Below are 27302 nucleotides of genomic sequence, written 5' to 3' on the forward strand. Positions count from 1 at the left end.
TTAAATTAACAGAGGTCAAAGTTCAGAGTTGTCACTAGGCTATCTAATCCAGATTAGTCCTCAAAGACTAAAGAAAACTCCATTCCTGAGCCACAGAGAATCTGGCTCCTGAAGAACAAAAATGAAGCTGGTATAGGGGTAGAGGTGGAGAGGGATGGGAGGGGACACAAAACATACAGCTTTGTATCATGACCCTTCTTACTACATGGGTAAAAACTTCTTCCATAAAACAAAGAGTGTTATTCCCATCCCACACAATATGTAAACCACAATCAAACTTGAAAAATTGTGAGAGTTATAGTCCTGTTTATAAAAAGAAACCAAGGGGTTTGAAATTGGATTCAGAAGGAAGCAGTATTTGGGAATGATTTGCTTTCCTTTGCTGCCTTCCTCAGCCTCGAGAATTACACTTTTTATTCTTTACATGAAAATGGTTGGAGTGTATGTATGGAGGGTGGCTCGGGGAGGGCAAGGGATGACAGCTTAACTCTACAGTGCAGACATACACACACAAATCTATAATGCTATTATTGTACAATGCTCTGAAAATCTTTTCAATGTATTCTTTTTATATAACAGGACAATAACTAATACAATCTAATTTAAGATAACTCACCATCTGCACACATAAGAAAGCATTAAGAAATGTGATAAAATAACAATAACATTAAAAATAGAAAAGAATTTTGAGAAAATTAAAATGATGGTCTTTTAAGAGGTGAGGGAGCTGCTAAGCAGTTGAATTTAAATTCTTTAAGGAGGCTGAAGGGAGCTTAATACCTTAAAGTGTAATAGGTATTATTTAATAGAAGCAAAAAGCTTACTGTCACAAAACAAGTGGTCCCAGGTAAAAGCTGGGCTATGAGATGAGATCAAGGCCTATCTTGGATTATAATGGTGACTTACTTGTTTAAATACGCTTGTTCCCCACACGTCCCCCAATATCTCCAACCAGTGTTACTACTAAATACAAAGTGTAAATCATGTAAAGAAAAGTCTGTTTAAAAATCTCAGCACCTCTAAGAACTCACTCACAAATTCATCAAAAAATTACTGGGAATCTGAACTCTTCCTCCTACTACCAAGAAGAAAAACAACAAAGCAAAAAACAGGCAATTAAATGCCTTTTTCAGATTCAGCCAGTTTGCTACCTAGCCCTCTCAAAAACTTCTGTTTTAAAGGTTCAATTACACTCTCAGTCTAAAGTCCAGAAAAAAGTTAGGCTCCCAAACAGTATGAGGTTCTCTGCACTCTTGTTTAGACTGACAGGTTGTACAGTTACCTACTGTGACAATTAATAAGTTAGTCTGAATAAACTATGACATCCTTGATTCCAAAGCTTTAATACCCATCTCTTTACACTTAAAAATTAGTGTAAATTCAAGCCATTTTTAGAACTTGATAATCTAGATGAAATGCAAGCCTGAAGTATAAAAAAGGCACAGCATGAACAGCAAGTTTATCATCACAGCAAACTTCTGTAATGTTTAGGTGCTAATACTAGTAAAGTATACTTTATTCTAGAATATGAATCACTAATTTCTTATGTCTACTGTATACAGAGTTACGTTTTTAGCAATCTTCTCACACTGTAGGTATAAAATTTAAATTCATTTAATCTAAAACTTAAAAATTTCCAAGTAGATCTATGCTGAGTAGAAAGTAAGACATCTCACAAGAAAGAAGCCAAGTCATGAAAGGAGTTAAAAATCAAATTCAGTAACAGCTTTAACTCTGCAGATCTATTTAACCAAACTTAATCAACATACTAAAACTGGACGATCTTAATTACTGTATTTGAATAAACTGTACACAGGAAGAGTTTTAAGGAAAAAGCCCATCATTTTTTTTTTTTTAATATACCTTTCAGTGCAATTACTTTGCTAGCTGGATTCATGATGGCGCTGTCTGCTGAAATTGGTCTTCGAATTGGATTACTTGGGTCATTCATGTCAATAATTACCACCTGGGCTTGCTCTCCTACTTTCTCTCTAATGCAGATGAATTTGTCTGACTCCATAGTCAGGGTACTGAAGCCAATGTTTGCTGGATTTATACCCAGGTTCTGGAGCTGAGGAGGGAAAAAAAAAAAAAATCAATAAACCATGTTACAAAATGAATTAGAAAAGACTTAATATTCATGTATTGCCATCATTTCAAATCTTCATTTAACAATTATTGCTTCCAGGTCAACAGGGACAACTGCATTACACTGATTCAAGTGAGGCAATTAATATAATGGACCTTCTATCTTCCAACAAACACAGCATTCAATTCTTTTATTATAACCTTGTAGTTATAACTAGAGATGTATAATCCTATGGTTATAACTAAGAGGTAGAATAAACAGATATAAAGGAAAGAGTTACATCTGAGAGCTTGCCTTTATTTGCCAAGGGACTTGAGGTCATCAATGTTACCCAGTTTAAGATCTTTGAACTATTGGATCTGTCCTCTCTAATCCCTTTAACATTTAATAGTTAACTTATTCACATACATTGGACTTCAGAAATCTGAAAATTAAATTACAGCATAAAATGAGACATTTAAAAATTTCACAGAATTCTTGATCTAAAAGAACTTGGACTAGCCATATAAAAGTTACAATACTCTACAGAAGTGCCAAAACAAAGATATGTAAGAGATCTGGTTGAAGGCGGCCAACAGGTAAGGGAGTGTGTTCAAGGGAGGTCTCTAGAGAATGCTCAACAGGAGAAGGACAAATGCTAAGGCCTAGAGATGTGAAAGTGTGGTCTACTAACTTAACTATAAGAACTTTTGTAATACTAGGAGTGTAGGTTACGAAAGGTTTGCAAGGTAGAGAATTAAGGTTATGAACACAAGAAACGGCTAGAATGATAAGCTAAATGCACCCCAGTAAGAATCCTGAATTTATTCTACAGGCAAAGGAAACTACTTAAGGATTTTAACAAGGAAAATAATGGAATCAGTTTGCCACCTGTTTGTGTACTCAGTTTGTGTACTCAGAAGCTATTAAAGTATTTGCTAAACAAAAATATAGGATCTAAAGATGGTACTCTGAAAACTAGTTAACTGTGTAAGAACAAAAGGCACTTGTTACAAGGAGAGCTCTACCAGAGTAGGTCATTTCTCTGGGTGACTGTTCAACAGATTTAGGCTACCTGAAGGCTTTATTAGCTTTGGCCAGCCTAGGTTTTGTTTTGTTTTTCTTTCCTGTCCTCCAATAGGTAACAAATTCATATGGAACAAAATACAAACAAGAATGAAAAAGCCCAGGAAAAAAAAAATCAAGTCTTCCTCTTGCCTTTGTCTTCCAAATATCCAGTTTCTCTCCCCAGCAACCACCACTGTCACTACTCTTTTATGGACTGGCCAAACCTAGTTAATGGTATTTTACTTAAATTCTTTTGCCAAACTCTACTGTTAATAGTGCTTAACCATAACCAGGCCTGGATCTGAATGAGATACAACATAAGATTAAGAGACTACATTTTACTTTCACTTCCCTCTTATATTTCAATGACTGCACAGGCACAGCCAATTACACAGTGTAGTTACAGTAACTTAGTCACTGAATACCATGGCAAGGAGTCAAGCAATTTTCTAACTATTAATAAAACATGGTAATAAAGTAGAAGATTAACTAGCTTTACAAGCTCAAGCATATGCTGCAAAGCAAGGCAAGTATACTAGCTGTGAGATCTGTAACTTATAAATGAGTTTGGTTACAATAAAACTTTATGAATTATTAATTTTCATTTCTCCTAACTTTAACTCTTACAGTGACTTTTAGTTTCAGAACTAATGGGGGAAGGTAAAAATAAGTGGTTCTCCACATACGGGGTCAGTGTAGGGGCCGCAGGGAAGCCTTATACAAACCAAGCTGTCTAATTTCAGGGGAGGTGGACGTTTTTCTAAGTAGACCAGTCCTCAGACTCTTTTAAGTTCAGTTGATATTTACTTTTCCATAATTAAAGAAAACATTGCAATAGCTCATAGAACTCCCAGAACTACATATATAAAGGCAAAAAGTTACCTTCTAAACTACTCTGTAAAATAAGAATTCTTTGTTTCTAAGTCACTCCAGAGCATTCACCTAAGACAATTTTGAGTCTCAACTGTCACATCTTAAATCTTACAGTGTCTGATAAAAAGTAAAAATAGTGGCTAGTCAAACAGTAAAATTAAAAGTAAAACAAGGATGCAAACCACAAACACTACTAACTGAACCCACAAATGATTCTAATAGATTCTTTTTTATCCCTCCACATAAGAGACAGGTACAAGACAACTGTAAGAGAAGAACACACTATCAGAAAAGACAGTAGAGGAGGAAAAAAGAAAAATCAAGAAATCTGTTTCTTTTTCTCTGACAGAACTCCAGATATATGCAGCCAGAAAAGCACGCCGTCAAAAGTGAGCACTGACCCTCAGTCTCAGAGCCGTTTTATTTGCAGAAAAGGCAAAGATTTGGTTCAAAATGGATGGGGATTCTGCACTTCTTGCAATCTATGTAATCCCTGTAATTCTTTTTTCATTAAACACATTCTACCAAGAAAGCTATGCATATAAATTTTTAGTATTCTCTATCAAGATGTACTAGCACTCAAAAAAAAAAAAAAAAAGGAATGTACCAGGACTATTCAAAATACTCCATGTGAAACAGACTTAACACCTTCTACTTAAAAAACAAAATTAAATAAGAGGGAGGTGGCAAACTCTTATTACCAATCTACATGTTTAAACATTTCAAGAAGTACACTTAAGCAATGCCCATTTACACAACTAAATAGGAAACTGCTTCTTCCTGAAAATCCTCTCCCAGTTGTTAGGATAAGCGACAGAACTTCAAGTGATCTATTCCTACTAGATAAAAGAAAGTTACATTTGTTTCCTCTTCTTCAAATAAGGTCAATAAGAATTTTCACTTATTGGTGATACTTTTCAGTGAGAATCGCCAGAGCACTCACCAATTCTTCCCATATTTTTCTATGATATATTCAAAAGGGAAACATCGCAAAACACGCAGTCATAGGACAGTCACCACCATTAACCACAGTTCTGGCTTAGAAGCACTCTTAAAATAGGATCATGTAAGAGGGTTATCATACTAGACGACTGTGTCTAGTAACAGTTACACAGATTAAAACTTTAAAACATATGTTTTTAAACAAGTTTCATTTTCAAAAGAGCACATACTAATCATAAAATATTCTAGTCAATTATAAAGGTCTGATGGTGCATCGACTATCTACCACAGAAACTGAATTACAGACTGTGGAACAAAACACTAATAAATTCACAGGACACAGAAGAGTCTCCAAACTTGCAGCTATTTTCAGAGAATACACAATAATATCCGAATTCCAGCCACATTTTTTCTTCTCTCAACTGGCAAAGTGTTGCTACTGTTGAAGCCAAGAATATTCTATTTTGAGATATACTTGGAAGTTTCCATAATAAAGTGGTTTATTTTTAAATTTCAAATAACTTTTTTTGGCTGTTATAAAATAAGGATATGGAGTCAATAAATTTAGGTCCAAGGAAAGGGGTTACTTTCTTCTGAATAGTTATTACATGCATATGGCAAAGAATTCATACGACACAGAAGGGTCTAAGTACTATGAAGTCACCCACTCCACGTTTCCAGTAATACCTCTCTCCCCCTACCAATTAGAAATACTTTTCCATCTTAGATATTCTATGTATATATGAAAATACGTATTTCCATTCTCCCTTTTTAAAAAACATTAACAGCGCATGCAGAAAAGCACACAAATTATCAACTGCTCCCCTTCTAAAGAAAGCTACCTGTACTTTGTAATTCATTCAGTTTCCAGGCTAGATTGTGGACACTGGTCTGCACGTAGCATGACTGTTAAGACTCGACACTTAAGTCTAGTTCAAATTCCAAAAAATAAATAGGCATCCCTTGATATCTGCTGGGGATTGGTTCTAGGACCCCCGCTCCAACCCCCAAACACCAAAACCCCATAGATGCTCAAAAGTCCTTTATATGGATGAGAAATTGTGGCTGCTGTGGAGGGGAGGGCTGACTGTAAACTGATTTAACATTAATCAGCACAACCAAAACTCTGGAGTGCCCTGGAATTAGTTTACAAATGATACAAAAATGCCTTTTCGTCTCGTTCCCTCCTCACCCCAATTTGGATTAACATGCTAGGGAAAAAAGACACTGCATTCTTAGTTCTGTAGTGAGAAATAAATACTTCAGATTCTCCAAATCTAAAGAACACAGAGGTTCTTCATTCAAGTAGACAATTACTGTGGAAATGTACGGCTCTGATTATAAAGTACAAGTACTATCCAGAGTTAGTTCTGTGGACTTCCCATAAGAGTCAAGATGTATGGGTTTAGTCCTAGTTTTGCCACATAAATGATCATGGGTAAATCAATTATCCCTGCATATCCGTCTCCTCATCTGAAATGACAGTACATCTTCCACATGAAGATTTAATGCCTGACTCATACTAAAGCCTCAACAGATACTCCTAGTACATGTAACACATCAGTACTTAGGCCAGCTCACAGTTAGCTTTTTTTTTCGTATTTGCATTTTATTATCTGCTTAATTCAGCTGTCCTAGAAGTTGATTGAAACCCTGGGTGTGAATTTCTGTTGACTACTGATAAAAGATTACCGGTCTCTGGGTGTTTAACTTACTCAAAACACCGAAATTTGTTTTTTGTTTCTGAGAAAAGGAAATTACTCTTTAAAACTTCCAATTCTGCCCTTTAATTTGCCTAACTAAAGTTAGGTAGAGACTGGAATCTTTAACACCATGTAACATGGAATCATGTAACATTTTCATGGTAAGTAACCCTATTTTATTTCAATTCTTGTTTTTAGGGGCAACATGGAACAGTACTGTTAAGACTTTCTAACAACTTGGCAAATATGTTTCCTACACCTTCGCTGAAGGAGCAAGCTGGGGAAGCTAATGCAAACAGACAGCATATGGTCAGTAGCACCAAAAATTCTCTTCACCCTGAAGAGCTCAAGACTAAGAAATAGAAGGTGAAATGGAAAGCAGACACAGCGTTTTGCCCTCCATGTGAAAAGCTGAAGCCACATGGTTCAAAGACAGACACACACTGTCTCTCTGTCCCCTATACTCTACCTTGCCAAAACCAAAATTTCCTCATCTGCCCATGTCCCACAATTTCAGGTCAATTTATCCAACTAAATTTTAAGCTCCTCAAATAAAAGAACTTTCCTAAAGAATGAAAGTCTCTTCCATCTCTGCTTTTCAATATGCCTGAAGTTCTTGAGGCCAGAATCTTCCTATAGAGGACAACATTCTTTTCCATATACATACTGTTAATTATTTTCAGGACAATTATAGATTAAAAGATTTATGAAATTCAGAAGTCTACACCAATATAAATAAAAACCATAAATAATAAAAAAGGAAAAGTTGCTCCTTATGAAAGAAAGCTAACTTAAAAATGGTGAAAGACTGATGGAATTTTTTAAGTTAGTACTCTGCAATCACAATGACTGATTCAGGCAAGAATCATCAATGGATACTAAAAATTAATAGATGAAATTTTGAGGAGTAACATATTTCCATAGTCTCAAAATATCTCCCCACAAGATACTTCTTACAAAAGCAAAAAGGTTTATAGTGAAGAAATCTGTTATACACAACCTTCATCAAATGATGAAAGTTAGTATCACCAGCAGTGGGTCAAAATGACAGTATGTGCTTCCTGATGCAATGCACTACAAAAAAACACATCACTCCTGTGGTATTCCTGCCAAAGTTATACAATCTGAATCCAATCATGACGACCTATCAGATAAACCCAAACTGAGGGACATTCCACAAAATAAATGATCTGTACTCTTCAAAATTATCTACATACTGAAATACAAACAGTTACAGATGAAAGAAACCTAAAGACACAGGACAACTCAATGCAACTCATGATCCTGAATTTTCTTTTGATATAAAGAACATTATGGGAACAACTGATGAAATCTGAATAAAGCCTGAAATTAGGTAACAGTATTCTGTCAAAGTCAATTTCTTCACTTTGATCACTGTAGTTTAAGACCATTTTGTTATTCTTAGCAAATACACACTAGAGTATGTAGTAGCAAAGAGACATCATGTCTGCAAACTATTTTCAAACAGTTCAATAAAAAATGTACAGAGAGGCTGAAGAAGATAAGTCAAATATAGTAAAAAAAAAATGTTAAGAACCGACAAACCTGGGTAAGTGTGGAAAGAATCTTTGTACCATTCTTCAAACTTTTCTGTAAATCTGAAACTCTGTAGAAATAAAACGTTTCTTACAAGAAGCTTAAGGGACATAACTGAAAGTAACATGTAGATCTTGTCTGGACCCTACTTTAAACAAACCAGTTAACATCTGGGGACAAAGAAATCTGAATATGGATTGGTATTGAAGGATTGTAAACTATTAGGATGTTATAATGATATTGTGATTGTAAGAAAAGTTCCTTATTTTCTAAAGATGGATGCTGGAATATTTAGAGGTGAGATGTCATGATAAATTTAAATTTTTAAAAAAATCAGATTAAGTAAAACAAAAAAGCAAATATAGCAAAATATTATTAAAAACCTAGAGGCCAAAGAAAACAGGAAAAATGAAAGAAAAATCTAGATGACAGAGTATATGCTCTTCCTAGTTTTATGAAAGCTTACAAATTTATTATTTTTTAAAGTTTTTAAAAAGGGATGAACCTCCACTCTTTTATAGGTTATAGAACTTGAAAAGTAAATTATAATTGTAAGGATTAGGCTTTTATTAGGCAATTTACCTTTAGGGCAGGAAGGAAGACTACCATCTCAAAAGGTAAAGATGAAAATCAAGCCATTCAAAGAGTGACGTAATTTCAGAGCAAGAGGTTACGCTCTGTAAAGGAGCCGTACAGATCCAATCAGAACTAAGAGGTTTTGCTACACTGTCTAATACAGCAGCCACCAGTCACATGCAGCTATTTAATTTTATTCAGTAAATAAAACTTAAAATTCAGTTCCTCAGGCACATTAGTCACATTTCAAGTACTTGACAGTCACATGTGACTACTTGCTGTATTGGAAGGCAAAAGAATATAGAATATTTCCATCACTGCACAGTTCTACTGGACAGCATTGTTTTCAGAAATTTCTCTTGGGAGTTCAACAAGAACTTTTAACTTTAATATTAAGTTCTGGCAAATATAAAGGACAGCTGGCAAAGAGACACATTCATCTTATATAAGGATTTCAGACAACACAAGGAGAAGTAGAAAAAATTAGAACTTTCAGGTTTCAGAGTCCAGTATCTGGAGGAGGCTTGGGGGAAAAAAATCTACAGAGTTCAATGCTAGCAGAAACGAGAGTCTAAGGAAAAACTTCTCAGTCTGGGTGATTCTTCCCCTTAAAGAAATCACTAAAAATTCAAATAGGTTAGGCCCTGGGTTACAAGGGACTAAGAAGGACTGAGAATGTGCAGATAAAATAAGATGTAATTTCTTCAGAGAATACAAGAGAGGCCCATCTCTGTGCCTGGTAAACTACCACTGCCTCAATTTCTAAGATGCTCAATATGATAAAGATTTTGACAGAAGAGCACACAACTGTTAAGAAGAATACCCAATTTCAAAAATGTTAATGGTGAAACAGACTGTACTAAAATCAAAGATTTATGGTGAAATTTTTTTAACTTCAACAATATTAGATTCAGAAATCTAAGTTAAATGCTCATCAGTTTTTAACACTTTGTTTTTTCCTGTCTTGGTTTTGAAACTGTACTTGATTTGATTATAAATGTGGCATACAAGCACTCTATTTTATGGACTTCTATCCTTTTATAATTATTTAGCTCTAGGACTATGGTATTATGACAAATTATTCTCAAATAGATTGGCTCTGATGTGATGCTACTAATATTACACAGTCAAACCCAGAACAAGGGTAGGCCAATTTTCTTTGTTCAAAATTGACATTACTAAAGACAGATAGGAAAACCTTCATGTGTCAAGGAATCAGGAAACCTACTGACGGTGAGTCAGAACCATGTTAGAATAAATTAGTGATATTGTTAAAGGAACCAAATGGACCATGCAAGTGTTTAATACAATAGGATACATGTAGCAAAAAGGGCAGAAAATTCTAGTGTAAGACAGTTCAACCAAGTAAAACCACACTATTTTTTCAATGCCCAATTCTTTGGCTAGCTAAAGACGACACTCTCTGTTAGCACGTCTGCCTCAGCAGTCAATCACAATTGTGTCTATGCCTACAAATATCACACAATTAAAGGAGTAGTAAGTTTGCTTTGAGCCTACTAATTTCAACCAGCAGTTCTTTACACTTGATCAGACAGGAACACTCACTGGAAACAAGCTTCTTTATAAGCACATCTGGGGAGTCTGTTTCCTAATGAATGACTAGCAAACTCAGAACAGAACTCATTTACCAGCTGAATCAGCTGAAAATCAAAATACATTAAAATTTGTGTTTACAACAGCATTATTAAGGATAATGTTTCACAATCAGTGCTTGGCTTTACACTTTCCGGTTCCTTCCTCGTTTCATCTAATAGAATGTAAAGGAAGTATGTACAGCTACTGGGTTTCAGACGAGGCGATTTTGGAAGTGCTCTATGTATAGTCCTATATCCATTACTTTTTCTGTAAATGGATCTTGTACCTTAATAAAGACTTAATAGGTGTGATCACTACAGAGTTAAGAAGTCAACAATTTTAGAGAGACCTGCTGATACATGGATGTCACCCAAGACAGATATTTTTTAGTGCTTGAAGATTTGGTTAACTTCCTATCCCAAGGATTTCACTCAGCATAATTTCCTTTGAAAGTTCCAAAACATCCTCTACCTTCACTAGTATTAATCACTGTGAAAAACATGCTGACAGTAGTCACTTCACTGAGCCCTTCCAGGAAACTAGCAGAATATGAAATAAGAACTGCAGTTTGTCTTCTACAGGAAATGAATAAAAATGTTGAAAATGCAGCATTACTTTAATTCTTTCATCAGCTGTATACCAGCCACTGTTTTCTATGCCCGTCACACATTTTAAGCAATAAAAATGCCTTTAACCCTTGTTGACCCCACACTTAAAAATACACATACTTGTTTCTACCCTCTGTTAAGTCTTCGTGGCAAACATTCTTAGAATTTTTTCCTCTGGTCACTAATTCCAAATTGTTAACACATTCAGGAAGGAACCATAGTTGGAGACAGGGGCTGTTTAAAAAAGACTATTAGCTTTGGTAAACTATCAGGAGACTCAAAGAATTTTTCTTACCTGTACCCAACTACTAACTACAAAATTAAAAACCTTTAAATTTGATTCATTCTTAAAAATAATTATCCAATAATTAGATGAATAATCACATATTAATTCTGATCAAGCTGCAGAGGAATACAGGGAAGTTTTTATACCCCAAATCTTACAGATGGGTATGACTCCTCAAGGTTATACCCTTTTCTGTATAAATGCCATTCAGCTGACACAAAACAACTGAATGCAACTAAAGCTATGACTGGTTACAGGTGGAGGTACACGTGCTGTCTCAGAAGAAATGGAAACGCAATTTAAGACGAGACACGTAATTTAAGAGAGGGCAGATATGCAGAGACTGGGCAAGAACATACAATAGTAAAAAATACCATATATGCCCAAATATTTTATATATATTCATTTTCCCAAACAGACTACTCCCTGGACATCCAAAAAAGTGTTTGACAACTGTTGGAGAGAATGTGGAAATACTGGAACTCTCATACATTGTTGGTGGGGATGTAAAATGGTACAGCTGCTGTGAAATAGTAGGGCAGTCCCTAAAAAAGTTAAAATATAGAATTACCACATGACCCAACAATTCTACTTCTCAGTATATATCCCAAAGAACTGAAAACAGGTATTCAAAAAGGCCTGTACATTATTGTTCATGGCAGCACTATTCACAATACCCCCAGGTGGAAAGAAGCCAAATGTTCATCAATACATGAAAGGACAAGTAAAATGTGGTATATCCAGTCAACGGAGTATTATTCTGCCACTAAGGAATGAAGTATTGATACATACCACAATACGGATAAACCCCAAATAGGAGGCTTAATGAAGGAAGTTAGACACAAAAGGTCACATGTTGTACAATTCCATTTAGAAGGAATAGGTAAATTCACAGAGACAGAGAGCACATTAGTGTAGTTGCCAGGGGATGGGAGGAGGCAGGAAAGAGACTGCTTAATGGATACGGGGTTTCCTTTTGGGGTAATGAAATCTTTTGGGACTAGAAACTGGTGATGGTCACAAAACACTGTGAATATACTAAATACCACTAAATTGTTCACTTTAAAATGGTTAATTTTAAATTATATCAATTTTATCTTAATTTAAAAAGGCTTCTGGTCTTGTTAAATTGTGAACTCTTAGGGATTAGATATACTTAATGTATAATTCAAGTAGTCATTTGACGTAGTTTATATAGACATCTTTAAAAATAATTCACTTTGAAATGTTTTTCTACTCTTCACATTTCAGAAACCATTTCAGACTCTTCAAATACATTTTTTACATCATACATGTCTTCATTAGCAGTGGAAAGTCATCTCCATTCTATCAAAGTGCTTTTTAAATATCCATTCTGGTGTAATCATGGGAATTTTAAAAAAGGCCTCAAATTTCTATTTCTGTATTAGGAGAGTTAGTTTTACAGTTGGTTTTTGGATTATAATCTCCAGAAATACATCCCTAATGGACTGATATTTGAATGATATTTAAAATGTTTGCTTACAACATCCAACAGTTGTAATTGAGGCCATACAGAGAGAAATAATTATTAGATGTGTTAAATTTACCTCGTACCAATTCAGCTGGTTTCAAGCCCATGGTAGCCTTCACTGAACATTGTTGTAGCACTCAATTCAAACAGAAATAACTATGAAAGGACTCAGTAATATGGACACTCAGTTCCTGAGGAATATTTTATGGTTAAAAAAAAAAAAAGGAAAAGAAAAGAAACCTGCCTTAGATTTGCATAGGAGAGAATGTAGGGTATTGTAGAGTGCAGAAAGAGATGGATTTTGTAGACCATGTTGTCCCTAAAGGTTTTTTCCCCCTAATTATTAATTCTCAAATAATGAGATCTACCCAAAGTCAGCTGTTCGCTAAGCTTAGCATATATGGATAGTCTCTGGCTTCACTCTGTCCACTTTGGTGGTTTTTAAGCCCTTTCTCAGATGAGAAACTAGTCAGAAACAGATGAAAGGAACTCTCAACCCAATTCCCATTTTTCATCTATTATGATTCCCACAGTTTCAATAGACAGAGGTCATTAAAAACTGCAATCCCCAGGACCCACAGTTCTTCCCTTCCCTACTCCCGAAATGGACTAGACATAGAAAACGAGGACAAAGTCTGGTGTAATTCCAAGATCTTGGCTTCAATACCTGGGTAAGGTAGTTTTTCCCTGTAGCATAACATTTGTTCAACTCAACTGGATAGAGATTCCCCTCCAGCATAGGGGCCAAGAACTAATTATCTGAGTGTCTATGTGGGCCAACTATTATGATATAAACACAAATACATACTATAGTCTAACATTACAACTGTACAAAAAGTATTAATTATATAATAAATGAGGAAGTTGAGAAAAGATAAAAAGATACAGCTTCAATCAAACATCTGAGACATTTTCCCACAATAACACACTGCAGAATTTAAAATTTTTAATGTGACAAAATGGCTTTAATGGACTCAGTTCCCATTCTTTCAAAAGTAAGCTTTAAATCTGCTTTACTTCAGAACTTAAAATTTCTCAATTACCCAATGATTCAGACAGGAAGTCCTAATATTACTGGCAGTTCTGCCTCCAAAGCACAGTCCTACAAATTTGTATCCATTTTCCCCTCTATGGTTATGCTATTTAAACTGAGGGAGCATGTTCTACTTCCACCTTCCTCTTCCCCCCACCCCATGCTCAATTGTCTTCCTTGGGTTCTATTCAAGTTTTACATTAGTATAAACACAAAAACATGAAAATAGTAAAATAGAAAGCAGAACTTTCCTGCTTTCACAAGTGACTTCAGACTGGAACACATACACTCTCTTGTCATTAAGGAAAAGTCTAAGAGAAATTTGAGACATTCAGCCTTATGAGAGGGATATAGATAATCTAGGTAATTACAAGTTAACATGATCCCAATCATTCTGCACAATTTTCTAGTGGGAACCTGGACAAAGCTCTTTAAAAACATCATCTAAATAACCATTTAAGGCATAGAAAATCAGATGTAGGTTCACTGGCCCCCTACATTTCTCATAATATAAAAACTACAGAGCTAGAAACTAAATACTAGTAGAATATACACCACAACACACACACACACATTTTACAGATCATTCACCAAATGAGGCCATGTGCCACACTGAAAGAAGAGCAAGTGTTATAAAGTGTGACTACCCACTCACTAGCTGTGTGACTCTACAGGTTAACTGCTGTGAACTTCGGTTTCCCCTTTTGCAAAATAAGGCTAACCCTACCTACCTGACGGGATGTTTTTGCTAATTAAATGAGAACATGAACATAAAATACTTAGCAGAGTTCTTGGCACACAGTAGGTGCTCAAATAGCTGTAATGGTCAATTTAATTTCATCTTTTGTAGATTTCAGGATATTAAGATGTTTACTTATCTTTTTTTTATGTGATTGTCCTTTGTTTTCCTTAGTTTTTTTTGTTTTTTGTTTTTTGTTTTTGCAGGGGGAGGTAATTAGGTTTCTTTCTTTATTTATTTTTTGATGGAGGATTGAACCCAGAATCTCAAGCATGCTAAACATGCACTCTACCACTTGAGCTATACCCTCCCCCGGACTATTAAAATGAATAGTAATTCCCTCTAAACTAGGATAAAATACCTTAAATTATGTCTTTCATAACAAAAGGAGAGACAAAAAAATACAAGTATGACAGATGGGTTTTGCATAATACATTCCAATCCAAGCTTCCTGCCATCCCTTGAGTTAAGAGCATTAGCCTCAGGCACTTGGCCAAGAGGGGAAGGAAAAAAAAAGACATGTAGAGCTGTAAACTTTGCTATGGCTTACAATTTGATTTCATAAAGTAGATTCTGCATGGCATGTATGTAGTAAATAAATTTAAAGAACTAGCCTCATTCTAATATACAGGACAAAAACATCAGCTATGAACTCATTTCCTATCTAAGTGAGAACATTCGCTTCAGCGCTACCATCTTATAGAGGGACAGCCATAATAGTAACACTAACAAAAGCCTGGCTGACATTCTATGTAGGTATCAGATGTGATTTATCAGGATTCTCAAATATATCTGAACAAAGAATACTAATTAAAAATGAACCAATGGCACATGTGAGCACTCACGGGTTATAATAAAAGATTAATTTAAAAATTTCTTTCTTTTGGGCAGTTTCAGAACAGGATCAATTTTGTGTTATATGAATGTTTATCTTGAATTCTGCACATTCTCTAACATTCAATAACATCCAAGGTTCCAATTATGTGTGGACAGCCTTTGCCAACTAATCAACACAAGCACAAATGCAATCTGCAGTCTTGTTACCACTGTCCCTAGTCTAACACAATTGTTGATAAATAGTAAGTACTCAAATCTCAGGTCAGTACCAAATATTTATAAATCATAAATATCTAGGTCTTAGGTCTGCAAATAAAATGCTGTGTCATTGGTTGAGAGGTACCTGAATAAAACGTACTGGACAAAAATTATATGGTTAACAATGAATATTCCTCAAGAGCTACACCAAGTACTTTCACATACACCGTCTCAGACCTTCACAGTGACTTTGTAAGGCAGCATACCTATTTTACAGAGAAAAAGGAGCAAGGGGTTAGTCTTAACTTGCTTTCTCCAACACTGTAGCCACATTTCACAAGCCACATGTGGTTCCGAGCACATGAAACGTGGTTACTGTGACTGAATTATTTTAAATCTTAAAGTAGTAACTGATAGTCGATCCAATTATGGAAAACTTAAGTATGTCTGGAACAACCTACATATGCAAATTTGCTTTTCCAACTGTAAATTTTATGAAAGTTAAATACTGATCAAATATATCCAATGAAAATAGGGCTTGAATTGAGATGTGCTCTAAGTACAAAATACACATCAGATTTTGAAAATTCAGTACCCCCCCAAAAAAGAATGTAAAATATCCCATCTGAAAATTTTATACTGATTACATGTTGAAATTACAACATGTGGGGTATACTGAGCTAAACAAAGCATTAAAGTTCGTTTCACCTGTTCTTACTTTTACTATGGCCACTGGAAAATGTAAAATTATAGTTGTGGCCCATAGTTTTCTATTGAACAGCAATGGTCTCAAAAACCTCCAAACCCCTGATCTATCTAGTAGACCACATAATTAATCACACTTTAAGCCAGTAGAGCAATCACTTTTCAGGGTAGACTCCAACAGAAAAAAAAACCACAATAGGACCTGTGTAACTTAAGGCCAATCACTTTTTTTCTTTGAAATATTTAGTATCAGAAGACCCAGGTTCAAAATCCCATTCTGACAGTGTTCCCCTGGGTACCACTTCAAGTCTCACTTTCAACTGTTTAAGAAGGATGTCTGGAGGGATTAAGTAAAGACCTGAAAGCACCCAGTCACATTCATAGGACACAAGTTTTCACAGAAGTCTGCTGCTCCTTCCACTCACTGGACACTGCTCATCACCACTGCTTCCCAAAAGAGAAGACAGTATTCAACTAACACTTTCAAATTATGAATGTTTTAATTTTTGCTAACAAAGTGTTTTAAACATATAAATTTGGGTGGCCAAATAAACCTTCACTCTTACAAAGCACATCTGTGTGGCCTGTAATTGTGCAGCTCAATGTCATAGTCACAGCCTCATATAGTTATTCATATTTACATTAATTAAAAATAAATAAAAGTAAAAACTTAGTTTCTCAGTCACACTAGCACATTTCGAGTGCTCAATGTGCCTAGGTAGCCAGATAAATTTTCATCACGGAAGAAAGTTCTACTGGACAGTTACTCTCAAAAAGGAAAAGATGCATCATTAACACTGACAGAAAAACATCTTGTTATTGTTAAATATAATTCAAACATCACAGGCTAAGGTTCCTGAAATCATGTATTTCACTGCAGTCCAAAATGAAAATGACTGTGGTTCTACACACACACACACACACACACACACACACGCAAACCAATTACATGTCAAATTATTTCCAAAACAGAGTGAAAGCACATTCACTAGAATTAGCCACACCCCTTTAAGCTAAGTAAATTGACCATTAGGAAAATTCTCAAAAACCTGATACATCTTAAGCTTGGAAGTTATTCCTACAGAAGACTGCAGCATAATTCCAGGCAGCATAGTTAAGCATATAACATATCCCAGTAATACTTGGCATTGCTTTCTCTTTGCAAGTCAAAATAAACAGAGCAAGAACCCCTGCCATTCAATGCACAACACATTCCACGCCTGTATTTATGGATCAAAGGGAAAAGAATAGGGTGGGGAGATTAACTGCAGACCCAAAGAACCTGGGAATACAGTGGAATGAGTTAACTGGCATACAGATACTTAATGAGCCAAGAAATGAGAATAACAGGCAACACTATATGTAGCTTAGGATTTTTTTCAGAACCTACAATTCTAGCAAAGTCTTGCTCAAATAAGCACTCATCTGTTCATTGCTATTAGCCTAAACATCCTAAAATAAGAAAAAATTCCTTCATAACTTAAAATATTAACATTAATTTGATGTAGTTCCAGGCCTTGATGACAAATCCTTCCATTGGCCAAAGCACTTACATGGTATAAAATAAAATCATTTATGTTCACCTTTTGAAGTCTTCACAGGTGAATTCTACACTAAAGTTCCTTAATTCTTATTCCCAATTTTTATCTTAAGTGTTTCAGAAAGTTTTCTGCTACTTAGCAAAGTGACGGGGATTCAGAGGCCAAAGACCTAAGATGCCAATTAAAATAATCATTCATTTTTTTTTTTTAAAGGGAAGGGATAAAAATGAGGAGTCAGGAGTTATCCTGGAAGAGGTCGGTGACCAGGGCTCTGCACAATTAATCATCAGCTGGAGTATACAGTCACCATAGCAAGCTTAAGCACGGCATATATACTACTCCAAAAAATAAATGAATTCTTCAAGTCTATTTGCTAACGTACTTTATACCCTTCAAATTATTTGAGAAGGAAATGGCTTCAAGTATTTGCAAAAACTCTGAACCACTTAGAAATCAGACCCATATTAAATCTGTCTTCAATTAGTGACAAGGTTGGAGTCCAATCTTTGGGATTATTTAACAATCCTGTCTCCTTTTTAATAGAAATGAAAACTATTGTTCAAACCACCACTAGTCAAGAAATAAGATTTACCAGTGGGCTATACCTCTGCTTTGTAAACAGCAACTGTAACCGCTTTTCTTGTGTATGATTTTACAAACTTTTGTCTGTAGAAAGATTATACCCCAGAAGCACTTTGGTGTGAGGACAAGGGTGTGTTTTCCCCTCACCCTCAAGAATACTATTTTCCTAACCCTCCACATTCACTTACTACCCACTTGAACAGAACTGTAACCACAGCAATTAAAGTTTGTCTTGGGCATTAACAAAAACCTGTGTCCATTCTGTCATTTAACGTTTTAACTTTCTGTAAAAGTGTTCTATTACATCAGATGAGTTATCTGAAAACCAAAGATGACTGAAGAAAGTGCATTACTTAACTCATTTTTTGAGTAAAGATTTATTATTCATTATATTTCAGGACTTAAAAGGAAAGTTCTTGCTGATGCAAGCAAAGGTGATACCTGTAAAAAATATGAAATTATGTTACTGATAGCCCCAATTAAACCTTTTTATTAAGAAGAATCCTTTATGCATAACAATGACAGAAAGTAAATAAAAACAGCCCTCAATGGTAAATTGTCCAAGAGGTCACTAATATTAGTGTCATGTGAAACCACTGGCATCTTTTATCATTACAAAATTAGCCCTTCAAATGACTGAGCTGAGGCAGGCTTCTTTAAAGAAGGTAACTGGGAAGAAAGCGTATTTTATGAACAAACTATTTCAGCCAAAGTAAAACCAAGATAGGTGAACTAGGAAAATCAGAAGCTCATAAGACTTAATTCAGTCAAACCCTCCAACGATCACCTGCCTGGGCCCGCCACGGGCATGATGCCAGATAAGACAGTCTGTTGCCTACAGGATAATGCACCATCGGGAAGAACTCTAGAACCTACTAAAGGAAGCCAATTGCAGACCAAATAACCTTGCATATCTCAGAACAGGTGTGCTCTATCCCCAGGGCTCGTTCAATTCCATGCAGTCTTGAGGGAGGTACTCAGCCCAAGTTAACTACCTCCAGCAGACCCCAAGATAACCTCTGGATAACTCTTTTCTGGCTTCTAGAATCAAAGAGAGGATAAGAGCCGCACCATTCCCAGAGAAATCAAAAAACGGGGGGAAAAAAACACGCGAGTTCCCCCTAGGAACCCTGACCCCACGCACTCTAAGATTGCCACCGCCCTGAGGAATACGTTCCCCCATTCTATCCTCCTTTGCCTTCAGTGACCTTCCCTGTTCCTCTTGCCTTGGGGAAGGCAAGAGACGAACCACTGCCGTCCCCCGCACCCTTAGGGGAAGGTGCCTTTCCCGTGGAGAGCCGCAGAGGGAGGAAGAAAAAAAACTGCTCCTCCCCATCCCACCCGCCCCACAACTCCTGGGTGCAGACACGATGGGGGAAAGGGAAGAGAGTGCAACGGGAGGTGACAGCCCTGCACTGGCCTAAGGAATGAGAATTCTTGCTCCGGAAGAAACGCATGAGAACCCCTCTACCCCCAACCTACCCAAATGAATGAACTGAACAGAACCAGGGGGTGGAAGGGTTAGTATGCGCAGTTCCAGTCATCCAGGAAGCGAAGACAGAGGCCTTCAAACCTAGGCCTGGTCTCGCTTGCCCTTTGCACCCCGACTCTCGTCCCTTCTCTCCAAGCCCCACATCATTTAACCCTTTAAGATTTCCAAGATAGTGCCCCCATCCTCCATCTACCCCAGGCACCGATACCCCCACCCCCCACCTCTGAGCCTCTTTTTCGCTTGGGCTCAGACTCCAGCTTGCTCCCTCTTCCCTCCCTCTCTCCACAGCCCTCATCAGCCCGGGGCCAGCCGCACCTGGAGATGCTCCTGAAAACGAATTGGCAGAATCTGGGCCATGGCGCTGTCGGGGGGTACGGTCTCCTCCTGTCACTGGGGCTACGGGGCAGTGGCTGCCCGGGCTCTCCAAGGGAGAGGAGGAGAAGGGGGAGGGGGGAGGCTGGGCTCAGCAGGATAGTCTCCGGGGACGCAGGAAACTGGCAGGCAGACGAAAGAGCTCAGGTCGGGGGCGGAGGCTCCAGGGTCCGGGAGAGCCGCAATGGCGGAACCGGGCGCAGCGCAGACTCCGGAAACGGCTGAGCCCTGCGGAGGGATCCTGGCGACAGAACTCCGCCCAAGTCACCTCACCCCCTCCGCCTTATGTACCCCTCCACGGAGCGCCGCGGTACAGCGGAGCGCAGGAATTCGGGTCGCAGTGCGCTGAGGGCCTCGCTTACTGCGGCGACACGACGGTAAATAGAGGAATCGAAGGGACTACTTTTTTGCCTCATCACTTTCCCCAGCCGCCTTCTTTTCCCTCCCCCCACCTTTTTTTTTTTTTTTTTGCATTTTGCCACATCATGCGACTAGGGGCGACCAACGTCATTTCCGTGGGCGCTTTAGGTCCCGCCCACGTACATCCGGGTGCACGTGATGCTGGTCGGAAAAGGTCGGCTGATTGCTGCCAGAATGCAGAGCGCGTTCTAGGGAAAGGCACCGTCTCCTGGGAATGAGCTGGCTGGTGGGCCGCCTTGAGGAATGGCGGTGCTGCTCCCCTTCCCCTGTGGGCCCTGCCTATCTAAACCGAGTCCCTAAGGAGGAGGACGTGGCGTGGGCAGATGGGCCCAGCCTCCCGCCCTCTCCGTGACTCAGGGAAACGGCCTCCCTGCAGGGTGCTCTTGGCAGCCGGCTGCAGCGCTCCTCCCCCGCCTAGTTTCAAGTGGTGGGTGGTGTGTTACATCCAGGGAGGGGGAATGAAATGGCGTTTAAAATCCTCTGCCCTTTCGCGCGTCCCTCTGACGGTTGGAGAAGCTGACGCTTGGATTCTAACTAGTAGTCTCTTCGGATAATGGACAGTTGGCCTAGGACAGTGAAGGCCATTTGTGAGGTATCTCACGCTGGCCTTGTGTTAGCCTTTCTTAACGTTTCTGCGGACATTTTGACGGACTGTATATGGGTTTAGCTTAGTAATTTTATCTGGTGTTGAAGAATTTGAGTAGCATAAATACGCTAAAGAATAGGAACAAAATTGTAGCAGGAGTATTTTTTTTAGACATATCAAGTAATTAAGGAGCCTCAAAGATTTAGATAATTAGGTTAAAGATGGTTTGTAAAACCTTAAGGTGTTTACTCGGTGTGGCTAATGCATACTCTTGGGGAAAGGGATTAACTATTAGTGGTGTATTTCGGTGGGACCACCTCAGCATTAAATTAGTATTTGGAAATGCAAGCTCTTCAAAGCTGAAGCATCGTGTCTTCTAACAGCATTAAGGTATCTACGGTATTCATTATCGATTGATAACCTTGCCACCACTTTATTGCTAATGTATAATCTGTAATAATATTTCATAATACACAAATTACAATAAAGGACAAAAAAATTTCATTCTGTGCCTTTCATCTTATGAGGTGTGATTGTTTTTCCAGAAAGATCTTCAGGAAAAATTCAAGTACCCAATAATTATTTTTAGTGCCCTTTTCAGTTAAACATAAAACTCTTAGGAAAACAGTAATTTTGTGTGTTAAGCAGTTTTGCTTAGAGAAGTTTGCTTAGCAATCATTAAAATTGCTTTTAATGTTTTTTCCTGAAGTGTATCTCACATACTGAGGATGAGGGAAGAATCTTTGGCAGTTAAGAGAGCAGAGACTGTTCTGCAAAGGAAAGCCTTGCCACCATGTCCTCAGAGTGAAGACGTATGCTTGGCAAAATTTCATTATGTTTTGTTAAGCCACAAACTTGAAGGTGTTCTGTATTCTAGAGCATTTGAAACGACCTTTCTATTACCAGTTTAATAGTAACTGCTTTGAATCTTTTTTGGAAGTAGACAAATTCTAAGTTAAAAATCTAAAGGAGTTATTGTTTTATTACAGTAAAAGCAGTAAAGTTACATTTCCTATCTCAGAATCTGGGATACAAGAACTGTATCATGGACAGACCAGCAAAATTTTCTTTTAATTTATTAATAACTGTCGAAATTTCATACAAACCTGTAATTTTAAATACACGTAGAATCCCCAAAGCAATGGATTTTAATTTGGGTATCTGGTGTGGAGTATCTAACCAAAAGTGCTGAGATTCTGTTAGTGACTTCTGTGTCATCACACACAGAAATCTAATAAATGCATTATTTTCAGAAATCATTTGGAAAGAATTTAGATTTATCATACAACTCATTTTGAGCACTGTATCCTTCAAATCAAAAAACCCAAAATTTTTCAAGAAAAAAAATGGTCCAGATGAGAAACAACCCCAAACCTGTGCCTTTTAAAGATCAGTCATTTTGGCTGAGGTAATGAGAGCATTTTATGGTAGTACACTGTTCTTGCTAATGGTATAGGCACAGGCAAAAAGGTGGTCAATTTTTGGTTTAGAAGTCCCCAAAGGCTGAGTCACTGTTAACAGCTATCTGAGCAGTAGCTGAATGGCTTTGTTTGCAGGCACTACCTTAACTAGAGGAGACGAAAGAAAAAAAAAGCATTTGTTTTCTGGTGTATTAGGTTATCAAAGTATGACAAAGTCTTAATAAGACAACTGGTATAAATATATTATCATCCCAGCTTTTGGTTTTAGAAAATGTTTTAGTAAGATATCCATGTTAACAAGTGGTCAAGTTCTTTGAATTTGAAGGTATTTTTAGCAGATTATTCAATAGTAGGTCCTTGCTCTGAGTCACAGCAAGTGTCATTAGCAAAAACTGCATTGCTCGTCTGTTATTTTGAGGAGTGCCAATTTCTCAGAAGCTGTGCAAGAAACCTTTATTGTGTCCCTAATTTTCTATTTTTTTTGCCAGGAACTATTTTATATATATAAAACCTCCAACAGGAATGACACATCAGAATAACTTTTCATTGTAGGATTCCTGTAGTTTTTCATCTTCAAGCAACCCCAGATTTAAGGCCCCCCGCCTTTTAACTTGACCTTTTGAAAACAGCATGAGTTGGCTGCACTGCAGAAGCCACAGGGTAAAAATATTTCTCAAATATTAAGAGATTAATTGTAAACCAGAACTTTAAAACCTAAACCATTGTGCCAAATATTTAAAATTCAGATTTTAATGAAACCAAGAGGGATATACTTAAGCATCACCTAAGTAAGCTAAGTGGTTTTGCCATTTAAACAGCAGCTTTGAAACATCTCAGCCCCCTACAGCCACTGATAAGAATCCCAGCAGGATTAGATGAAGAGCATATCAAAGGCCAGTAAGTGGCTCAGGTATCAGTCAACATACAGTACCCACTTTTTTTGGCCTGGTACAAGGGCACTGATTATATAGGCAAAGCTCTCCCAAAAAGAACATTTACAAAGCAAGAAAAAAATTTTTCATGACCTTATTTTGGTATGAAATGGACCTGAATTTATACTCAGTTAACACTCACTGCTCAGGCTTGTCCTAAACCTAATTTTATATAGACAAGTTTATAATGTATCATGGATACCAGTAAGATCTATAGTGAATCTTTATTCTGTGTCAGGATCAAACATGTTCCAAGTGAGTAGTACAGACCAGCCCTGTGGGAATATAATCTGGAATCTAGCATATAATACAGGCTCCTCCCATGTCTTCTAAAGGTTAAATCATATCCCATCAGAGGAATGAAGTAGCTCATAACATTACCTTAAAAAGTCATCTCAAGAAAGTTGGTTCAAATATAGTGATACACAGAGCACTGGGGACAGAAAAACCCAGGAGAGTTAGAGCACTACTGATCAACAGTCACATGCTACGTCACAACATTCCTTTCACATCCAAACACGAAAGTTAAAAGAAGCTTGAGAGGATCTACAGAATGAAGCGGCCGTGAAGGCCAAGGTGTGGGAATGATTGTTATGAGCTTTTCTTACCCCTTTCTAAATATGTAGAACTGTCTCATTTCACCTCCTGGAGTTACTGTCTCTAAAGAAAGGCATGACCCACAAAGATGTTCTTCAAACAGTCTTAAAATTCTGTCACACTCCGGGGATAGTTCTACCAGTAGCAATGCACCTGTGCAGCCTTGTTATGGTAGTAAACTCAGAACAGAGTATTGAGGACTGAGATTTGATAAAGTTTTGGTTAATTCAGTAATAACAAAGTCAAGAAAGTATAATTTACTTGGTCAACAAATACTTCAGAATAAACAATGAAAAATTAATGTTAAAATCTTTTGACAAGGCTTTTAAAAATATATTTTTATATGGGGAAAGCAATTCTGAATTTTAAAGGCCTCAGGTTCATCACTGTGGAGCCTGATATGAATATGTACCAAATTTAGGACACACTAGAAATTTACTGCTTTTTAAATGTCTTACCTCAATGTGTCATGACTGATAAAAAAAAAACAAACCCAAAACCTATTTATTTCCTTCTCCTTGTTGCTTATATTACAAATAACTGTGAGTTAATGTTGTACAGTATACAAAACCACATAATTATTTTTCATTCCATAACACTCCAGTAATGAAAAATATGTAGCATTCATATAAGCCTACCTCAAATTTACTGATTTTAGTTTTATTTTTCTTTTCTAAGCCAACCCTGTTAGCACCAAGAGGCATGAAAAAGCCTCTTGAGTTTAGGCCACTCTATATGTAAAGCCGACCAAATACAAAGCTTTCCACAGGGTGAAAATAACCTGACTGTCCTTTACTGTCTCCGTATTTTGGGACCATCGTGCTAAGCCATCAGATTAGATGTGGAGATGAGACTGTGCTCATTACTGCAGAGGCCTTAAAAATTCCATTTCTTGAAAAGGAACCGGAAGTAGTGGCAACTAGCACACCATGGCAGTCTCAAAGTGCTGCGCGCTATGAAAGAAAACCTCCCGTCCAGGCTGACTCAAATGTTTCTAGCTGCAAGAATGATTAGCACTTAAATTATCCTGCATATGACCTATTTAGTGTTAACCCAAGTTACAGAACTGGGAACCTCAAAATACCTCGAAAAAGCCCTTCTCAAGGTGACACTGTTCATCTTTCAATTGTTTATCTGATTCCTCTCCTGATCCATACACAGTGTCTCCATTCTTGTTCTAATCCAAGTCCTACTCTTCCTTAAAAACTCACGTTAAAATCCATTTACCCTACTTCTTAAGCTATTACAGCGTTTATTGACTATAGCTACCTATTTAATTCGAAGCCTAGGCTAACTTATGTTGTTAATAATCACATCTGTGGGGGTAGGGTGTATAGCTCAGTGGTAGAGTGTGTGGTTGGAGTGCACAAAGTCCTGGGTTCAATCCCCAGTGCGCCCATCATGGGGGAAAAATAGTAGTCACACCTGGAGTTAGCACAACATTCATTTATAAATACCTGTCATATACAGAAAGCACCAACCTGGATGCTAGGCTGTATATGGGGTTATCCCATTTTATTTCCTATGATTTAACTGAGCACCAAGTAATACTAGGTTAAGAAACATTATGTTAGCTTTTATCTGGACAAGTAATATGATTCTGTCCTTCGAAAAATCTTCAATAGCTTCATAAGAGTTTTGTATTATTCACATTTTCAGATTAAAGGAACAGCTAAGAAGTAATACAGATTGCTTCGAAAATCTTTGGGAGAATAAAGATTACAAATTAAATTTTTTGATTTCTGACATGTTCAATCCTGTCACTTCTATAAAGAAAAAGTAAAAACCAAAAATATCTCAGTATTTCATGTAATAAAGGTCTTTTCTTTCAAATGAAGTAATGTGAATTAGAATGGGTATGTGAAAAGTAGCTTTTCTGGAATAAAGTGCAAATGGTAAAGAGTATTTCCTGACATGGGAAAATTGTAAGAACTTCAAATTTCAATGTCCATAAAGTTGTATTGGAGAACAGCCAATCCATTTGTTTATGTATCATCTATGGCTGCTTTTATACTACAACAAACAACAGCATAGTAGTTGCAATAGAGACTGGCCTGAAAGCCTAAAATATTTACCATCTGGCCTTATCAAATTCAAATCAGTTAATTTCATTTCTTATAGACAATTTGGACTAAGAAAAAAGAGCTGAATATCTAAATAAATAAACATAATAATGACACCTTTTGGGTCTATAATAACAAGAATATTTTTGAGGGGCCACAAGGCTCCAATAAGATAGTACTTTACTACATTGCTGTTAGGAATACAAACTGGTTCATCTGTCTTGCAGAGCAGTTTGTAAGTAGGCAACAGGAGTCTCAAAGATCACTTTCACTGCTGTAAAGAATTCAACCATAAGAACATATCACAATTTATTCAAACATTTCCCTATTGATAGTTATTTACATATTTTTCCAGTTTTTTGCTATTAGAAGCAAGTACATAACAATTTTATGAATGCTGTATTTAACATAAATCATCAACTGATGCTACATCTATGGGAGTCAAGCTTTATGAGGAACAGAACATATTGTATAGTCTCAAGGAGTTCCTAGGATATAAATTTTAAAGTTGGGCTTGCTAGGTCACAGGTTGTTCACATCTTCAATTTTATTAGATATTGCCAAAATGTTCTCTAAAATATGAGCAATTTATCCTATACCAACACTTCTCAGGCATTTTAACTTTGCCAATTGGATGGAAAAGAATGGCATCTCACTTATTTTCAACTGCATGTCCCGAATTACTAGTAAGATTCAGTATCTTATTTATTGACCACTTATGTTTCCTTTTATGAAATGACTGACCATGTCCTTTGTCCATTTTTCTGTAACATTCATCTTCATTACTTGTTTTATTTAGTAATTTGAAGGTGAATCTTTACTTCTTTTAAGAACAAACATCTCCATAACCACTACCTTTCCTCCAAGACTCCTTCCACATCCTTAACGAGATGCAGTATTCCTTTCATACTTTATCTCAGAGCCCACTCAATGGAATTCGATTCTTATCAACACCATTGTCACACTTACCTTAAAGATGTAATGATGTCATTCCCCTCCAGTAAATTCATATATA

At 37.0% G+C, this 27302-nt stretch overlaps 1 protein-coding gene and 1 non-coding gene across 3 annotated transcripts in view; one reads left to right on the top strand and one right to left on the bottom strand.

Moving 5' to 3' along the window:
• The window catches only part of CLTC (clathrin heavy chain), a 58433-nt gene extending 37754 nt beyond the window's left edge, over positions 1-20679 (bottom strand). Inside the window, exons 1-2 of one of the 2 annotated variants that reach the window (XM_014556516.2) lie at positions 20212-20679; positions 1864-2071 (exon numbers count right to left, since the gene is read on the bottom strand). In XM_014556516.2, coding sequence (XP_014412002.1) covers positions 1864-2071; positions 20212-20253 — 250 coding nt within the window. In that variant the 5' untranslated portion in view covers positions 20254-20679. The remainder of the gene's footprint in view (positions 1-1863; positions 2072-20211) is intronic. The other variant, XM_006181433.3, reaches the window with a different exon arrangement.
• A 4872-nt stretch (positions 20680-25551) lies between these two features.
• On the top strand, positions 25552-25623 carry TRNAS-GGA. The gene has a single exon. It is a non-coding gene; the product is annotated as a tRNA-Ser (tRNA).
• Positions 25624-27302: the final 1679 nt, after the last annotated feature.

The sequence above is a fragment of the Camelus ferus genome, chromosome 16 (genome assembly GCF_009834535.1).
Source record: "Camelus ferus isolate YT-003-E chromosome 16, BCGSAC_Cfer_1.0, whole genome shotgun sequence".
NCBI lineage: Eukaryota > Metazoa > Chordata > Mammalia > Artiodactyla > Camelidae > Camelus > Camelus ferus.